The sequence below is a fragment of the Temnothorax curvispinosus genome, unplaced genomic scaffold (assembly GCF_003070985.1).
Source record: "Temnothorax curvispinosus isolate PA1 unplaced genomic scaffold, ASM307098v1 QBEX01007135.1, whole genome shotgun sequence".
Classification (NCBI taxonomy): Eukaryota; Metazoa; Arthropoda; class Insecta; order Hymenoptera; family Formicidae; genus Temnothorax; species Temnothorax curvispinosus.
The window spans coordinates 257,974-278,776 of record NW_020216915.1 but is presented as its reverse complement, the minus strand read 5'-3'; the positions used below and the strand labels follow the sequence as shown (position 1 = coordinate 278,776).

At 42.5% G+C, this 20,803-nt stretch overlaps 1 protein-coding gene across 5 annotated transcripts in view; it reads right to left on the bottom strand.

Annotated features, from left to right (window-relative positions):
- Positions 1-914: 914 nt before the first annotated feature.
- LOC112456767 (headcase protein) overlaps positions 915-20,803 on the bottom strand; it is a 151,221-nt gene continuing 131,332 nt past the window's right edge. For 3 of the 5 annotated variants that reach the window (XM_025019512.1, XM_025019515.1, XM_025019514.1), the window contains exon 5: positions 915-20,759. In XM_025019512.1, the coding sequence (XP_024875280.1) occupies positions 20,586-20,759 (174 nt within the window). In that variant the 3' untranslated portion in view covers positions 915-20,585. The remainder of the gene's footprint in view (positions 20,760-20,803) is intronic. The other 2 variants (XR_003041010.1, XR_003041011.1) reach the window with 2 other exon arrangements.

The following is a 20,803-nucleotide window of genomic DNA, read 5'->3' as shown; positions in this document are numbered from 1 at the left end:
TCGTAGTTACCGGATAATAGGTCGCGTTCATCTCTCAAAAATATTTGCGATATTTCGAACAGCTTTATTTAACGAGAAAAGTTTTCGCAGACGAATCGTTTAATTATTACAAATATAGCGATCAAATATCGCGCAGATTTTTATTTCAAAAAACGACGTGGTGTATTATTAACGAGTCGTTAATTATAAATTCAGCGATATCAATGTTTTGCTTTCAGCGTGCAGAATTCATCTCTTTGCACGAAGTACATCTTGTTTATTTGTGTAGATATAAACATTAAAGAAATTTTTAACATTTGGCTCGTAAATTAAAAGCTTTTTAAAAAGATTATAGTTCCATTATTTCAAAATGTAATACCTAATTTATTATACATACTAATATAGTTTTCTGTGTTCTTACAAATCAAGGATTAAATGTAGATCGGGATGAGGAACGCTCTTTATGACAGGAAGGAAATAAATAACTCGAAACACGGTAATTTTTTTGCATTTCTTTTCATTTCACCAATATCTTTAGGATAATGGCATTAAAAAATGTTTATTAATATAATATGTATACTTTCCTTAAAATCATCATACTCGTATTCTCATAGCGTAATAATCATAATATATAATTATTGTAATATATATCTATATTTATTTATATATAATATATAATATATATTATGTTTATATGTCTTGCATATAGAGAATAGTCAATTAGATAGTAGGTTGTGTAGGTTTTTGTTGTGTTTATTTATTCATCATTTTTTATTTGTTTAATATTTAATGTATAGGTATTCCATTACTAAACATACAAAAGCGGTATAAAGCTCGATCCTCACACGCTGTCTATTTATAGTAATAATCATCGCGTTCTTACAAGTTTTTCCTTAAAAATTGCGTTACGAAATACGTTTTTTTGTCCGTTTTTCTTTTTTTTTCCACCGCATTTTAAATCTAGGCGTAGCCGCGTAATGCGCTAATGCTTACAGTGTACTTCCTGTTCGTCCTTTCGCTTAAAATACCTCCCCGGCGGTGCCTCGCGTCGCGCCCCAGGACCAGAAGGAAGGATAGGCCCCGGTGACGCGAGAGAGAGAGAGAGCGGCCGCGGGAAGGGAGGACGCTTAAGCCCGAAACTGCCAGGACCCATATTGACCGTGTCCTCCGCTCTGAGAGTAGAGCATTGATTAATTAACGCAAACTCGTGTAGTGCGACGTAGACGACAGGTTGGTCGACCTCCGTCGCCCCGTGCGACGGACCTTGACCCGAGGTCGGACCCCGAGGAGGTCGAACGACCGTCGATTGTTTCCTGACTAAAGTATTAAATGTCTACTACGTGTGTACGTGTGTAAATGTGTATGTCAAATCGCCTCTCCGAGATCCCCCCATCTTTCGCCTCGCGCTTTTAGTCCTTAGGCCCGCGCGCGAAGGACTCGAAACGCGCGTTTTGCGAGGCTTTCTGTGCAAACGAGATCGATCACGCTCGGAGAAACGATTCGGGGATTGTTGTGTTAAGCACTAGCTCTCGATCGAAACACAGCTTATCGATATTATTATATACTCTCTTTTTCTCAAACGCGATTCTCACCCTTCGTTTTACTTTCCGCTTTGTGTGTTTCTTCTTTTTTTTCGTGCGTCTATCTTCCCCTCAAAGTCGCTGGCGGGTGCACCGCGTGCATCTCCCTTAACGATTCCGTGATCTTTCTCCCATCTCTGTTCGCACGCTCGACGGACGTGTTCTCGACTGACGACTGTTCGAGATCGGGCCGTGCCAGCCAACGTTGCTTGGCGTGGCGAACGCCAGCTCGACGAATATCGCATCATCAGACAATCTCGTTTCTTATCATTCATATTTATTCGCTGTCATTCGCCTAGTAAGCATTTCCTTTTTCCTCGAAACACGCGCGAGCAATCGCTATCGGGAACATTTACAACGGCCAGCGCTCGATGTTCGCCCTCACGAAGGAATTCCTCGCGTTGTCTTCGCCTAATAGTTTTAACTTGAGCTCATCAGTCGAAAGCACGTCCGCGCAACGTATGAACTCGTCAACAATTCGACGCGTTGCAGCGTCATCGTCAATTGTCGCTCGCTACAAGATGGAGCGACGCAAGTTTACAAAGCAAACATCTCTCGTTTTTTTTTATTTTCACAACCAATATCTTAATACCAAATATATTCTTCTTAAGTCCTACCTATCCACATATCATAATTATATGTTCAACATGCAATATAAATGAGAGCTCGTAAAGGAACTTATACATTTGAACATTATACAAATGCTTTCTCAATGAATCAATACATATATTATATACGAATTATGTTAAAACTCACAAACATGTACAACTTTCAGCACAAAGAAAGAAACAGCATATACTTTATACCTTTTATTTGGATTAACATTACGTCATACTCGAGAATCTGGATGACAATACGATGTCGAAACTTAAACTATAACAATCTGAATAAACTCGTGATTATTACGGGAATCCCTTTCGTCATTCTGTGGAGCAAAGATGACAATTACTGTCAGCGACCCGCCAGCTAAAGGTACAGCGTAGTATCTAATAACCCGAGTTAGACTCTCGCCCTCAAGCCAACCAAACAAATATAATCGCATACAATTACAATACGAATTATTAAATATCAACTCTTATACTCTAACGATAGAATGATCATAATAAGAGTTTGGCAAGCGCTAAGGAAATAGTGCCGATCGTACAATGTAGTGTATCTTGTGTGTGTCTCTCCTGTGTGCACATTATACGTTTCCTCTGTGTGTATACTCTTTCATTTTATTCACAGTTTCAGTGGCGTGTATAGCAGCATTCCGACAGCGAGACGATCGAAAAAACGGTCACTCGATCTGTCGATATGCGTTATATGCGTATCGGTCCGTAAATGTATTTTTGCGATTTCTCGCGTGGAAATATATTAAGCTTAGATCTGCCTAGAACAATTTCGAAAACCGAAGCTCGACAATAGACAAGTAACGTCCTTCGGTGTTAACGGCGGCAATCGATTAAATTCGATTGCGGCGATATATCGCGGAATCAGTAGACCTCATAGATATCAATAGTCTCGAAAAAAGATGTATTTATTGATTATCCAGATACGTCGACGTTCTTGATTTATTGCATGCGTCTTCGAGGAGAATTTGACGAGGGAGGAGCGAGGTGGAGAGAGCTCGCTGTTTTCCCAGGTTCATAAAATTTCATCGTAAATGCGAAAAATCCACGGCCGAGGACGACGATCTACGTTTTTAAATACGCGCCCTTTCCCGTCCCACATTTTTTTTTGCAAGTCACTTTCGAATAGATTTTTATCAAAAATATATTTATCTATATATCTGTGTATACGTTTGTCTCACGCCTGTGTTCCTCTTTCCATTTCTCACTTTTTAGTCCACGGCATCGATCGGCCACCAAACGCTCGAGTCTTACGTACGGATATTCGAACGATCAAGGAATTCTTGATGGTTCGGATATGGAGTCGTTGGGTCGCCGGTGTCCGCCGTCGGAATCAATCGTACCCGATACTTTGTCCCCCGGCTCGTCGTCTACGATCGCACGAGATCTTTCCGCTTGACAATCGCCCCGGACCCATCCTCCTCTCTCCTCCTCCGTTAATTTTCGCCTCGAATCGTTGACGCTGATACGACAATTAAACAGAGATCAGTCTCGAATCTGTTATTATTTCGAATACTCGGCGCGGACTTATGTGTGGTCCTTCAAAAAACAGCGTATAAAACGTTCTCGGTAAAAAACTCCCTGGAAAGATTATGTTTCTCGAGTCTTATCTTCGGCAGTTGCAAGTTACGTTTACGAGGCGATATGCACTTCTATCGACCGACGAACGAAAGCCACTTACGGTAAAAAATAACGTGCGGGATCGAACCTTCGAATTCGATAATTTTTACATCAACTCGAGGAGAATTTGGTTTGGGATTCGATCGAGCACGAGTTTTCCTTTGTTTGATGTAATTTTTTGATAAATTCATAGATGTTTAACATTCGGATATCTTTCTTGATTGCCGCTTGTCGATCGAAGTGCAAAACCTCGGATATTATTTTCATTTATTGCTCCTAAATAGATGTATGTGAATTGCATGTATGCGTGTTTACACGTATGGAGGTACATACACGGGAAGTTCCACTAAGGTGTTGGCGAATCTGTGTAACGATGTAACGTGTAATGCGTGTGTCGGTTACGTGTACATATCCCATATAGATAATGCATCGTAAAGGGGGGAAACAGCTAGAAAGAGATAATTCTTTAAATAGATTACCGGTATTCTCTCGTCTATATCCATAGGCGGGTGCATGCAATAAACACACCGAGAGCTCTAACTATACGATACTGATTTTCCGAAGCTTACATGTCTAACTGCACGTGAATTAACTCACGCGCGGCTCCCGTAATATGCGTTTTCGTTCACTTCGTGGTTAAATTACCATGTCACTTAAGACCAGCTCGACAAAGATTCCGTAATACTGCGAGCGATTCCCGCTCGCGAGCGTTACCCTACCGCAAGGGACGACTGTCAACAACGAGATTAGCATCGAGAAAGCGATCGAGTTAACTCTGAAATCGCCGGCATTGAGGTAAAACTTGACGTGCGTATTGATATACGTATCGATATGATATAGCAAAACGGAAATTATCTCTTTTGTCCATATACATGTTATATTTATAAAAATCTATATACGCCGTGTGGATGTATGTGGGAGAAGGGAGAGCGGGGTAGGGGTTGAGGGGGAGGGGGGAGACACGCGTGAATCGCGAGATTCGACATGCATCGTTGCACGCTTTCAAAGTTATCGCGAAGCCTCGATGAAAATGTTCCTGAGAATTTCAAGGGGGGGATCAGTGGGGCCGCGCCTTAAGTGCTAATGGCAGTCCGGATCGTTAACACATAGCTACATGCGCGTATATTGTATATCATACTTCGCTAATAATGTTAACGTTCAGTGAACCTAGCGCTAGGTAAGTTTATGCGGTACATTTATCATATAAACCATTTCATTTAATTTTCATATTCGTTTATCGTAATAATTCCTACACCAGGGAAAACATCGTTAAACATTATCTCTCTCGCCTAATATTACTCTTTTTTCTCTTCTCGTCGCTCTCTTCCTTTCACTCTCTCGCGCTCAGTAATAATTAATAATCTTCTTTTTCATTTCTAATTTATTATTTCTTTCTCTCTTTCTTTCTCTCTCGCTCTCTTTCTTTCTCGCTCTATGTCTTTCCTCGTTACGCCTTCGTCGTCTAATATTTTATTCAGCGCTCGATATAGATTATTCATATTAGAAAAATTTGTACTCTTATAGGGGAGGTATCGAGGGATACAGCTGCCTCGCTGTTGTTCTATATTTTCCATGATTTGAGGGAACATCTTACCCAGTCTCGCATGTGTGTCACTTCCTAAATCGAGTAACATCCTCTCGCGATCTAGCCAAGTCGTGCAATATCGCGCGTCGGTTAGAACGTGCATCGCGTTCGCGCACTTTTTTTCCGTCCTTGTAAAATGTCCCAATTCGTGTCAGGTGTCAGCCAGGTAACCGAACGAGGCACGCGAGGTGTCCAATCGCAAGAACAAGATTGATAAAATATTTACATGGTAAATAAATCGTCAGATTCCGTAACTTGCGTTATAAATTTCGATCACCCTGATGTTTTAAAAATAAAATACAGTGTGGTCGTGTCCAAAAATTACCATTCATATATCTAAATCGCTACTTATTGAAATAAGGTAAAAAGACGAAGGTCATGTACGTGTGCGCAGTGATTTTTATGTGATAGAACATGTCGACTCTTTTACCGATTTTACACATTTATATGTCGCGATTGGACAGCCGCGGGCCGCGTTATCATTTTTTTTTTGTATCCTTGTTGAAACCGGTACGGTCGAACGAAATGGAGAACTCAGTGGCGAGAAATCGGGTGAGGAGCTCGGTAGGGTACGATCGGGAAAACGGAGTAAGATGGGTTAATTTTTCAGGCGATGGTTAAAAGATCCTTGCAAACCGCAATCACTCTTCTTTCATTCACGACCGCTAAACTGAGTCACGATTGCGTTCACGTAGCCTTGCTCGCGAGTTCCGTCTGCCAATCTGTATTCACCGTTTTAGCACGATAGAAGAATGCGCGTGCGGGAAAACGCCAGACTCTTTACGAAGTCGCGACGCGAGCCCATCGTGACTCCGACTAAGCTACACGAGAATGGGAAATAGCTTCGTTAAAAATGCATAAGTATACGCGTGTGTATATATATATGTTTACCACGTGCAAACGTACCTACAAGATTAGGACTTGATACGAACTATGACGCCTAAGGATGAGGAGTCCCATTTTCTCTCCGCGAAAAGGACTGGTTAACCGTGAGCGATTCTAAGCCAAATTTTCGATCAAACCGTACACCGCTAGTGGTAATATGTAATATGCGTTTACCGCGTTATCGCTTATCACGCTATTATATGTACGTGTACACGTATATGTCCATTATGTGTGCGTATATATGTATATATAATATTACCAAACCGTCGTTATGACCGCCTTTTGTAGGTTCCTTCGAAAAAAGCTCCGACCTCGCGCGACCTCAACTTCAACGTTTCCCTCCCCCTCGTTGCCCTCCTATTTCCGACAAAAATCCCGCGCAACATCCATCGCGAGTTCCGACGCTCGCGACTTCTTGCGCGCGTGGCGATTTCGCGCTCGTCGATGCCACCCGATTGTTCGTTTTATTTGGATTGTTGTCCTTTTTTGTCCCTCTCGACCGAAGATCGTAGGAAGGCGAACGAGAGTCGTAGGGCAGGGCAGTAAGACATGGAAAGGCTATCGCAATTCACTGTTTTCTCCGTTCCTTTCATCCTTTTTATCGTTCATAGCCATCTCTCTCGCTTCTCTTTTTCCTCTCCGTTCTTATTCTCTCTCTTTCTCCGCTCCTCTCTCACCGCCCTCGGAAAAAAAAATAGATCTAAACGTCCGCGATGGGAGATAAAACAGGAAATCGGAAAGAAGTCTGGTGCGCGATGTTTCAGAAGGCAGGGACGTTTTAACGTCGCTCGAAGTCTCGATTGTACGCGGAATCGAAAGAATTCACTCGTTAACCGGGACTCCAATGACGACGAAGTCGGCAGCGATACGGTAAAGAAACGTTAGACTGTCCTTAAGTGTGTACTAGCTGTATATCCGTCAAACGCGTAGCCAATTACGGTTCGTCACAGTAACGACTTCGAGAAGACACGAATGAATCTGATTTCCGTAAACGACGTCTGTCGCAAAATACGACGATTACGAAGCTGATGAATAAATGATGAAATGACAAATAAAAAACAGCGCGGTTTATTTTATTTTATATCGCGCCCATTTTTCACGATTATCAAATTGTATGCATTGCAAATAAGCCAGTCGGTGGTTTTATCTCATCAATCTTCTTCAGACAAAAAAACCTCATTATTCAGGTTCATGACATATATATATATCTTTAATTTTTAGAATTATGAGCTTCTTTTGGCTCATCTAAAAGAAATCGTGAAAATTAAAACAATGTACTCTTTGATCGACATGAGAAAAAAGAACTAAGATATAATGTAGTCAGCATACGTATAAAACAAACGTCTCGATGTGCAAGTGCAATCGTTAGAAGACCTCGCCGTGCCTTAAAAACTCTACGAGTTTAATCTCACTACAAACGATATCGGATGTTGATCTCCGATGGAGAGCGGCAATTTCTTTTTACGCGTTCACTTTCTTTTCCCTCTCTATCTCTCTTTTTCCCGCGCTTCCTCCCGTAGAAAAAACACCAGACCTTTCGTCACCTTTCACCCCTTTCCACAAACTTCCCGTTCGGTTGTCCCGTTTGGTCCGCACTACCAGCATGATTATTCGCTTTTGCATTGCAAAATGCTTGTGTCTACTATGATTTCTTTTTTTTATTTTTTGGATCGCTTCCATGCCTGCCGTCCGATCGGTTTCTCTCCTCTCGATTCGCTTAAACGACTAAGTAATACGACTAATTGTTAAGTGTTTAAAACTACGCGCGGCCTCCGAACGAGGCTTCGCCGCCGTATCCTCGTTCCGATACGAGGGCGGATCAAAGTGCGATTATAGAGGAGCGTACCCTATATACTTATACGGGATTACTTATCAAAGGTTTACATCGACGACACACCCTGCAAACGGTTTAACGTTTCGAGTGCCTCGCGTTCGCGACGACGCGGAAGCTTCGCGATCGATCGTGCCCGAGCGGATCATCGGGCAGGGACTAGCTTTTCTCAGAAGATCGTTTCGATGCGGCACGATCGTCGATCTCGCAGCGATCTCTACTCTCGCTCGGTTCACGTTCCCTGTTCTTTTTTTTCCCCCCTCGTTACGGAAGGTTTGCCGATCTCTAACGTATCGGAAGGGCTAAGCAGAGGCGAATCTTCGATTACTTCCGAACCCTTTTCGATATCTATATTCGATACTAACGTATAACGTTGCATTGGCGTTTCCGAAATTGCCGACGAATTGCTTGCCTTAAACTAAACTTAACGACGTTTCTTAATTTTGATAAATACTACCGTGTTAATTTTCCGCACGAACCCTTCTCTCCGTCTTCGCGTGATCGACTTGGCGATCGCTTAAAAAAATAGGGTACAAAAATTATTCATCTAGATTTGCGAGATCTTACCGAATCTAAAGTCGCTTCTCCGCGCGTATTTTCAGTATTACTCTTTTTTTTTATAACACAGCCGAATAAAAATGCCCGAAATACGTCTAAGAAACTTATATCGAGAATCTTATTTTTTAACGCCTGATCCGCGTTCGCCCGAAGAACACCTCGATTTTTTTTTAATTTTTATTTTGTAAAAAAGAAGTCTACCCTTATAAGATCCACCGTGAACTTAGCCCCCATTAAAAGCGCGACGACTACGAGAGCGTATGTCGATCAATTTGCGCAATTGCTCTCTTTCTCGGTCAAATTTCGTTTCGCGATTTTTTTCTACTTTTTCTTTCTTTTCTCTTTATTCTCGCGTGTCCGTTAGCTAAACTAATAAAGAACATTACGAAGTTTGCCGCAATCGAGTCGGCATTACTGTCGCGATTGGTGTTGATTTACAGTGACACATCTTCCCTTTTTTAAAAACGACAAGAAACGTACGTCGTACAGTCTTACGCGGGTACCTTGTGTACGTATACATCGAAGAACGTACATTCGTCGTCGTCGTCGTTGCTGTTGTCGTTTTACGCCGTTATTAGCCCTCGGGATCAGCATATATAAATCAATTGCGCAGCCCGCGGAGCATACAGGGCGAAACGCGAGCTACTTAAATGGTACCATTCGCGCGGGTCGTACGCGAAGAAACGTCGGTTACGCTACAAAAATCCAGCACGTTATTCCCGATGGTGCAATGGTGATCCATCCACCCCGCGCATGCGGACGTTCGATTTAACGCCGAAAGCGAAACTTTCCACCGAGTCGAATAACGGCCCGTTCGGAGAACTTGGAAAATTGTCAATTGGGCTTAATCGAAGATCCGTCACGCGCACCTGTAAACTATTAGCGTGCCAGGGAGAGTCGCTTCGCGATTAAGACGACGGGCGCGAATGGTTCTCCAGCAATGATTATGCCTACGAATACAAATCCGACACGACGCCATTTACACAGACGACGTTTTACATAAATCTACTGACTCGGGGTTATAGGGGTGGGTTTAAAGGGGTATATATATATACGTATATTATATATATGTATGTATGTATGTATACGCTACGAGTGCGATTAAATGCACGAATAGGAAGGGAGTAGCACATCCACACGCCATTCAGACACATCGGTTAACCCCTCTAAGGAAATTGGCTGCAAACGGGTACTTTTGGTATAACGGGGGAGGGGAAGGGGGAGCCTACGAACTAGCGATTAATGCGCGTTCCGTTAAATCCTTAATTACGCGTGTCCTCGCAGCTAGCTCGCGCGCGAAAGGCCCACGCGTGTACCGCCCACGCGCAATCTTTCGCCGCAAGCTGCGTGAAAAATTCGACATTAGATAAAAGAAGAAGAAGACAAAGGAAAAAGGAAAGAAAACCGATCTTATCGTCTTAGAAGTGCGCGACTATTCGTCATTGATTACGAAGTTGCGATTTCGCAGTGCGCTCGTGCGTGATTACTATCGTCGATTTGCTTCCTGAAATCTGCGAAGTTTCGATTGGCCCACGGCTCGAAAAAGAAAGATGGAAAGGAAAGCGGATGTTGGGAGCTACAATCGGGAAGTGGTTTGGTTTTCGAGAATGCGCTAATATGCTGAGCCGTGAACCAATTGTCTTTTTACACCTTCCGTCAAATGTCGCAATCCTGCGTACCGATCCGCTCTTTATTCACGTCTTCGTCCTTCACGAACATTCCCCCGCCTCCGCGTGTCCTCCGCGTTTGCTCCATCAGCGGTTTCGTATATGTGTCAATGGGATTCGTTTTAGGCCACGCGCCGACATCGCGCCATTACCAGAGCGATGAGTTCGAAATTGGAGCATGAGGAGTTCGTGACAAATTGAGCATTAAGTTTGAACCAACCAAAATATCAGTATCGACTCTACTGATGGAATGTGTTCTTATGTTTTTCCCTTTTGCTGCATTTTTAAATAACTCGTTGGCACATTGTTATGCATTTCAATATAAACAAATTTAACGTTTTTTTTTAGCGAAAGTAGATCTTTTAAAATTGTCGCAAATATATCACGCAGTCTTAAAAATGCGAAGCACTATTAAATGATTTGATTGTTCATTCTTATAGTCCGTGAGAACTATAATGTACAGAATTTCCAATATAGCAAGATTATATCCAAGAATGTGAATATAAAAAATGTCGCGTAATGTATCATAGGATACTCTGAACTCATCGCTACAGTATAAGAGTGTAAAATAACTTAATAACATTGCAAACGCCATTAATAAAGAGAATCCGGCTTCACGATGATATCTTTAACGTATAGTCGTCAGAGAGACACGCAAAGGCGAGACGGCAGCGTTATATGTTAATAACAACATTATGCTCCTATGTACATTTGTACCTTGGCCAACGTATCCAATCGACTCGATTACGGCCGAGCCCCCTGCATTCGTTCAAAAAATTCCACAATTTCGGCCACTTCTTGATAGAGACCCACTTGAGCTAGGCGTTCCCGCCTCTCACTTAAAAATGCGTTACTTTTCCATCATTCACGTCTTAACAGCAGCATTTCCTCGCCGCATTATCTCGCGAATCCTCGGAGGGGGATCGAGAGAGCTCGGCTCCTTCAATCGTAGAACGTGAAAGACAGCCGGTGTGTGTACTATTTATGACGTCGGCGAACGGTGCCCTCCTTGTCTCACGAACGGTCTCCTCTTTCCCTCCGAGAGTGTCCGGACTCGCCGGAGCACCCTTTGATCTCCCTCATCCCGAGAATCTCTATAAGCAAAACGGTTCTCGCAAAAACGTTGGCAATGGAGAAGACCAGAGCGCGATCGATGGACACGAGGGGGTGCACGCGAGTCGCCGACGTGAGAAAAACAAAACCGCTCTCCAGTAGCGCACTCGATAAAATTTCTTCGTCGTTCTAACGTTTCAGTATAACAATCATTAGGCAACGTACATTAATTACATCACTTACAGGATTAGCGACGGAATTGGGAATGGATGCGGAGGGGTTGAGGGGGGGGGGTGGGAAAGGTAGAGGAAGATGGACAGGATGGGGGATTCGATAAATCCATTGAATGTCGACGTTCGCCATCGGCGGACGGGGAAGGAGACACTGCGGGATTTCGTATTTCTGTGAAACTTAATCGAGAGACGCGGGGTGCGAATTCCGTGGAATTCCGCGCGATCATTTCCCCCTTCGATACCGATGTTCGCTTCCGACGCGAACCCCTCCTGGTTCGTGTTCTCATACTCGTCTCTCGCGTAAATCCGGCGTCTAGAGCGCGATGAGCGCAACCACGTATCGTTTCCATCCATTCTTCTCACTTTGTACGTCTTTCGATAAGAATGTAACGTTCGTCGACGGGCAGCCTAGACGTGCCGCGATTCGATTCCCTAAATCCGCATCCCTACATATATAACTCCCTTTCCATCGTATATATATCTCTCCCTCTATTCTGCATCTTTTTCTTCCTGCGTCTGAAAGTATATTTAGTCTGTAAAACAGGAGAGAATCCGTGCTGCCGCGCGGCACGGCCGACTTCGCGTGTTCGAATCATGCATGGAATTCAGGTGAAACCTTGAACCAGACTTCGCGTGAACGCCTCACGCGAAGGGGGGGCACCCGAAAAGCCGACGCGTGCCCGCGCGACTTAAGCCGACACCGGGTTCGAGAATATGGTATACACGAGTTAACGTTCATTAACGAATTAACATCACAATCAAGATATTATAGGTCGAAAGGCGCGTTAACCACCACGAAGACCACCCTCGCCCGCCGGCGAGTCTCTTTTGGCTTCATCGACCCGTGACGGTTAACGTGCGCGGAACGTGGAATTTAACTCTTTGAAGATTATGTTCCCCGTTCTGAAACCGCGTCCTCGAAATCCTCTGATTGAGCGGTATGGTAACTGTTAACACTCAGGTAAGTTCAGAGAAACGGTTTCAGCGCGGAGCCATTAAACGCAAAGGGGGTTTAAACATAACTGCCTTTCAAATAGTACGTATATCCAATAATATAAACGAAATGGAAAAACTGCGATATTGTTCTCAACGCAATAAATGTTTGCGCGATCTTCCTCTAATATAGTACGTAGGTAATAGTTACGTGATTAACTATATGTGTACTTAATGTATGCGCACTGATATAACATACGCACGTATATATCTATGTATCTAATGTATTCACGTGTTCACTTATCAATCCTTACCACATTAGAAGCACAAAACAAAACATCAAACATCATCTGCATCTACGCTCTGTTCGCGAAGTGAAAGAAGACGCAAAGAAAATAAGCCAATGAACTGAGGAACGAGCCATTAAATTGAAGAAAAACGCGAAAACTCTAAAGAAAATATCGCCGCCGAGGCGATTCAAATGCCTTAAAAGAAATTAAGAAGTCTGCTCTTGGAGGTATTTTGGACACCCCTTAACGAATTCGAATCCGGACGATTTGTCAATTAAATATTAGCGCCAAATGGAAACGTCAAATAAAACACGAATGCTATATATAATATAGTAATTATATAAATGTTCATTTATTTTAAGAGAAATGTGAGTCGAGTTGTAAAAAGATGATTTCCAATCAATGTAAAAGTAATTATCGTCTGATTATAATATTAATGGTTAATTATTTGTCAGGAAAATTAATTTTATCGTCTAGAATCAAATCTACATGCCGAAATTGATCGGCCAGAGAGAAGATCGCTCGAGCGATACTACCATGAGTGTTGGGCCTCCTTCCCATCGATCACAAAAAGTTATCACCATTTCGCGTACCCTCGCGTACGCTTGCGTAAATAATGCTGCAGGAAATCGTAATAAAAAAAAAAGGGGAAAACCAAATCAATAATCAAAAGTTTCATGAACGAGTTCTTACCGTGATGCATTTAAGAATCGAGGATTATGGACAAAAAAGGAAGAATACATTTGCTCTGCTACACGATTGTAAGTCAGCATGACTGCTTGTCAATCTCCCGATTCGCTGCAATGACTGCGACTAATAAAGACATCATTGGAAATGTGTATTTGTGTATGCGTGTGTGTGTATGTTACGCGTGCGCGTATCGCATGACTGTGACGAGAGATCACGAGGTGATTTTTACAAACGGATGCACGTTGATCTGACGGGTGGTACGGCGCGCAAAAAATTCGGTTGACGAAATAGAGATCATTACGATTGATCAAGGCGCCGGTCATTCGATACTTCACGTAGATTTTGTTTTCAGTTCTGTAATATATATTTCCTCAATGAAAAACAACTCGCTAACTACTCCGTTTAGCCTGCTATCTTCTTTTGTCAATATCGTGAAGAATCTCGGCTCTTGTGCTCACCGAATAAATATTTGCGACTAATAAATGAAATATCGACACTCCCGATTAGAGTAAATTGTCCCACACGAATGGTTCCAGCCATTTATAGCGTCTGTGATTCTCGATATTTATCCTCCGTTATCGATAACGGCAGATATTATGATGCGATCTTTACGTGTCGTCAGATGAAGTTCCTTATAATCCGCTGTTTATGTCCGTGATTTATATCTGAGAAAGTGAAGCGAATCTTCCTCTCGTGTCTCACCATCGATACCGTAGAACGCGCACTCGTGTGATTTATTTAACGCGTGCGGTTGCGTACGTGTAATAAGAATGTGCGTGTGTGATTTCTTTCTTTCGGTATATTTCTAAGGAGCCCGTATACGTTGTTTCGCGCACATTTGCGACGTACACGTTGAGAACGTACGTATATATAGATTTATATATACATATATTTCGATATATATATATACCTATAGTTGTCTAGCACAGCTGTAAAGACTCTTACTCGCTAAAAAGACAAAAATTGATGATTCTTAAACATACGTATTATTCATTCTTTCATATAATATATATATATATATATCTATCTATATATATATATTTTCATATATATATATTTCTTCATCTATTCATTTATTTTATATATATATCGATTTATTTAAACGAACTTTGACCGACGAGAAAATCGTTCCCTCACGTCCTGTAGCCACGTCAAGGCCGCGTGAAAGGGTTCCGATGAACAACCGATATAATTACTATGATTAGTACGTAATAAAATTTTCCCTCTCCCCCTCGTCTCTCTTTCTTAATCATCTCGGACATCCACAATATGACACAATAACTTATCACTAGGACGATTCGTCCGGTCGTCTACCCGATTTTGCTCGAAGACGTCGCTCGATTTCACCGGCGCGATCTCCCTCGGTTTCGAGTTTCCTCTTTCGCCCACTTCCGATATGGAGTTTCCGGGGGAGGGAGGGCGCACGTCGCGATATTCCCCAAGATCGACTTTCTATCTCAAGGCCAACATCGATCTTGGCCGAGTTTCCAATCACGCTCGATTCAAAGTCGACCGGCGCGGCGCCGGAATGGAGTCCGCGGGAGGGGGGGAGGACTGCGCACGTCTTCGCACCTCCTCGAGGCAAAGCTCGAGGACAAAATCTCACCTTCACCCTTTCTCTCCCCTACCGCCCCCTTCTCTCCTATATCACCCTCCTTTCTTTGGAAGCCGGGTGTACGACCGGCGAAAACGAAAGAGCGTCTTAACTACGAGAAAACGTCGTTCTATATAAACTTACTATTTATCGATGATTCAAACCTTCTTTTCTTTTCAAGTAAATGACTCTACACTAAACTCTATTCATAATTCAACCATTCGTAACCTCTCTACTCCATCACGGAGACTCAACCCTCTTTTCCTCCCTCCCTCCCTCCCATCAACCCTATCCCCCCTAGTCCCATACAAACGTACCACGCGAACGCTTTTCGGATTATATAAAATTCACAAACGCGGGATATAGATATCGATTATTCGGTAAACTTTCGGGTAGCGAGGAAGGCCAGTGTGTCTGGTCGACGAGACCGAGTATGTTAAAAGCTCGGTAAAGTCGTCGACAGGATCATCCCGCCACCCCCGCTGGTACCCCAGTCGTCCATATAAAAAACACTGATATACAAAACGTTCACTAGATCGACATCAAACGTTGGCGAACGGCGCGACGAGAAATTGCTAATGGATAGATACATGCGTGAAAAAACGCACGCAATGCTGCAACTTTGTTGGCTCGTGTAAAGCGCGAATACTTATGTATTGCCTATCGTTAGCCCGAATGTCTGTGAATTTTTTAAATAACAGAAATTCCTCGCAAGAAGGAATGCTGCGCGTACAAGTTTCCAGAAGGTTCAATATTCGAAATCACTGGTATGCTTATGTGAGGTTCCAGACTAACGGTTGTTTGCGCTAGAAACGCGTTATGGGACACCATAACGCGTCCATTTGCTGGATATGACTAGCTTCCTGAGATACAGGACATTCGTAATTTGTGAAGTCAAACTCGCCCTTCTCCCCCCTAAAAAGAAGAAAGTAATGCGGAATTTCAACAAAATCGAATCTTCCCTTCTTCTCAATTTATTTGTCGCTCGTATTGCTATTTCGATTTTACTGAATTGACACATACGTCTTTCGTTCTTCCACCGTACTTTCAGCATCGGCTAACACAATGATGTTACCGGCCAGTCTGATCAAGAAGATATCACAGTGCTGTGCTCTGCACGTGGAGCATATCGTACGAGGAACCCCGTGAAGCGTCGAACTTTTTCGACAATCTTCCGCGTGACGTCTTTCAAAGATTGTCGGTTTTATCGTAAGATATGACACCGAGAATCACCGGGGGATATATTTGTTCGACTCTCAAACCTTCCGGCAACTCCGCGCAACTTCCACGATAGCTCTTGGGAAACAGTGTTCTCCAACTTCATTGTATATGACGCATCTTTATACCGGACTCTCGTGAATCGGACTAACGTTGGGCGATTTTACAGCGCGATAAGCCGTTAGCAGCGAGATCTCGCTGACAGTTTCCCGTCGCGCGATTCCAACCCACGCCGTTGGATAAAAATAGCAAAAGTACAAAATCGCTATAGTTAATTACCCGAATAAAAAAGATTACCCTAATGTAACATTAGCCTTATCAACTACGGAGCTAAGTGCGCCGTCGTGCGTTGACGCACGATCGATGATAAAGACACTTGCTGTCCTCTTAGAAAAAAAGCAGCAGCTTGCTACGGCACCATCAATAGCGAAAAAGGTATCCTTTTTCCCCCTCCCCTCTCGCGACGACTCTTCTTGTCTCTGCCGTAAGTTCATCACTTCTCCAGTCCGACGACTCGAAATTCGAGTCCGACTGGGACTTTCGTCCACATGTATTCGCGTACGAAATTATAATAGAAGAAAAAGCTAAGATACTCCGAATCTCAATATTCTCGACTTCGCCTCTAATCTACGCTTACTGACACATTAACATGATCAGCCATTGCCAAAAATTGTCTAGATTCTGTAGAAAGGCTCCTACAATCACTATTTTTCTCTATTTTCAATGAAACATTTAAGATACTGTGTTCATTGTCCCTAAATTATTAACAAAGACTTACATATATAAAATTGTTATTCCGTATTATTACTTATCATTTATCTCCATTTTCGTTATTTTTTCATTAAAACAAGTACGTTAAAATAAATAGATTAATGTACGGTATATTTCGCGTAATTTAATACTTTCAAAATTCCCAGATTTAAAGATTCTCAAATTTTCTACCACCACCACATTCAATGAACACGAGGAAAAGTGAGAAACAAAAAATGCGTTTATAAATATTTAGTAAACGCGAGGAGCCTCTCTCGTAATTCTTTTTATTATAAATCTACATAATGAAATAATTCTCGTGATCGCGTGAATCCGTGTAAAGTCGCGATAAATAATCGTAACTTTTTGAAACTCGATCTTCTTGACTCCTTCCTCTTTTTACTCGCGACAGGAACTCAGAGGAGCGAGTAATAGCGCACAATACCGCCGATTCTTATTAAAAATTGAAAGCAGTAGGGAGTACAGGCGACGCGTGCATCGCACACGCATCATAAGTGATTAAGAAAAATTTCTCGTACACGCTTCCGATCGTACGAGGAACTTGAAACGATTTGGAACTGGTTTGGTCGCGTTAATTTTGAAAAGAATGTTTCACTTACCTTGAAAAATGCGTAGACGCATTGCAGGTTTTTTTTTCTCTAAAGACCAATTTTGTGTGTCTTACGTCTCGATAAAACTTCGCGCAGAAAAACAAAGAAAAGGTTCGAAATAGCGATATTTTCTTATAGATCCAGACTTCGCCTCATTTTGAGGGCGACAATTGAGCCCATTTCGATGCCTCCAACGTCGCTCGAAATTTTTATCGCACGTGCTGTGAAAACGAAATTCAAGTTCCTTTCGCCATCGATCGAGCAGCCGTACTGCGCTTTTTAATCTGCATTGTCGAAGGTGGCGAGTTCGATAACGGTCAGACAAAGAACGACGAAGATACGAATTGCAAAACGAATCTTGGAAAAAAAAACGGACGAAAGATAGAGAATACTAAAACGCTGCTTTTGCTTGGCAATTGCTCATTTGGCACTCTGAGAAAACGTACGGTCGAGACGAAACGATCGGAGAAGGACTCAGACGCGATCGTCCTTGCCTCCGGCATTAAACGCGCGAGAAATTAATTAACGCGGGAGTTTAGTTCTTCGCGCACAGGAAACGCGCGAGTTGTCCGACTCGCCAACTCGTTGGCTGTCCAAGAATGAGATTTTCTCCAACTGGATACATCCTCAATTCGCCATTGGCTGAGCGTTTTCCTGTGCATTATTTTTTCATATTTTTTTTTTCGTTTTTTGACCCCCTATCTCCTTATCTCACTCTCCTTCGATCTTCCAATGAATCGTGAACGAAACTGCGTGACTACTTCACATTAATAATTTTTAAAATTTCATTTTATTTCTTATTTGTCATCATTAATTGTTTCTTATATGATACGCAGAAGAGAAATTCGTGTCTACTAAAGATATGAACATCGTTCTTCTTTTTGTCTCTTTCATCACGATAGTATCTTTTTTCGCAGAGCATACAAATAACTAAAACTGTAAAAATAACTACAAATATTACATACGAAAAAATATGGAAAGTTCAAATTTAAAAAAAAAAAAAATATTTAAAAAACTACAGTTGCCGCGTTATTTTTGTGTATCTCGAATTGATAACACCGTGCAGCGAAATAAAATTTAAACATAGATTTTTCACGTAGTATACTGTTAAAAAAAAAACATACATCGCTCATATAAAAAAATGCATACTGTCGTCAATCGGACACATGACCAATGGAGAAACAAAAACGAACGAAGAAAAAACCGCTACGTGAAGACATAAAGAAGTAGCCGCGCAGCTTCACGATCTTCAATCGCGTTACGCCTCACACACACGCGGGGGGGTATTGTATTATCTCCTAAATATACCTCCCGACGTACGGATTAAGTATACTTTTTTTTTTTTTAATCGAAGTAACGTAAAAAAGGTACACGATCGACTATACTACCTTGAGAACGGTGGGCGGTCTGTTTGTGGGACGGCCGCTATTGGTGGACAGCAACGACCAGCATCGCCAGAAAAAAAAGGAGGTTCTCTTCCTCTCCAAACACACTTGATTCTCTCCCACTTAATATGTTATATACACTGGCTACCTCGGACGATCATGACTTTCCGCGAGAATCGTCCTGCACTCGAGCGAGCGACGACGGGATCGGAGGAACGAGGGAGCCGTGCACTCTTTCATCTAGACGAAAAAACGCGTGTGTACACAGCGCGAGCGGTAGTCCCAAAAACGATTGGTATTTTCTTCCGATGAGTTTACCTTTTACCTTTTACGACCGGCGTGAATTTCGCCCGTCTCTCACGGCAGCAACGCTCCTGTCCCGGAATCGCGGAAAGTCGTGACGCGCGCCCGACCGAATCAACGTTGAAAACCCATCGAATGAGTCGTAGATCCTTAAACAAAATCAACATGGCCGCCATAAACGTATAAACTAATAAAATGTAAAAAAAACAACGTGTTCTCGATTATCTAAGTAACAAACGATAGTTATTTCTTCTTTCTTATCCCCTCCCAATCTTTCCTAGAAAGTAGCCTTTTTTCTTCTTTTCTTTATACACGTTTACAATAAAGGAAGTCGACCTTTCTCTCTGTGTTTAATATCTTTTATATATCTCCGCCTAAATTTATTTCATGTATTTATTATTATTATTTTTTTAAAGCAATTCTACTATATATTATGAAACGGGAGACGGCGAAGCTATCACTTGTCATCCGAAAGTATTCGAAACCGTCTGAGATAGATGATTCAGTTGGTCGTAAAAAATTTTATGCATAAATGATGACACGCAAATTTTTGCAAAACATTTTGCTAGTTAAAAATCACCTATGTCAGAGAAACACGTCCGTAATGACAATCGTCAAAACAATGTATACTAATAAAAAATTAATTGTCGTTGGTCCAACAAAACGTACAATAAATGCCTTAAGACACTTAAAGAGCAACATTACGGGAGAAATAAAATTACACTAATTTTGCAAGTCTCGCTTCGCGCGCATCGTCAAACGAAAAACGTTAATAATTCGACGTCTCCCGCTTAGAATCAACCTAGACAAACAAATCTAAAATCGACGTTAAAAAAAAGAAACATCTTAAATTTGATTAGTACTACGGGAATGCGCCAAGGGGCTCGCGCGTCGTACCGTTATCGCATAGTATAGCCATTTGACTGTTAAAAAAAAGATTCCTAAGAAGTTACGAAGTAATAAGACCAGCTATCGACCGAAATAAAAGAGACGAGGAATTAATACATCGGTGGATCCGGCCGACAGCACGCGCCAGGAAAGATCGGCGGCCCCTGTGCGCGTTCGCCATCGTCAAAATCTCCTACAGGTCGCGAGAGGAGGATTCTAGATTACGGTCGTCCGGAACAGGGAGATCGACTTGTAAAAGAGAGGATACAAGTCGGCCGCAGTGGTGCGCATACGGCGACGGTTCGCTAAGTTCTCTAATGGTTACGGCCACTGGCTGTAGAGCTGAAACTGCTCGCGGGTGAAGCAGGCCGAGAGCGGTTTCACGAAGTGGGCGTCGACCGCCCTGCAGTGCGGGCAGCCGAAGACGCGGCTGTAGTCCGAGTAGAAGTTCAGTCGCTGATGAGGGTAGATCAGGGGTTTCTGGCAGCTGTTGCACTGGAACGAAAACGGAACGACGGTGCGTTCATTTCGTGCGGTGT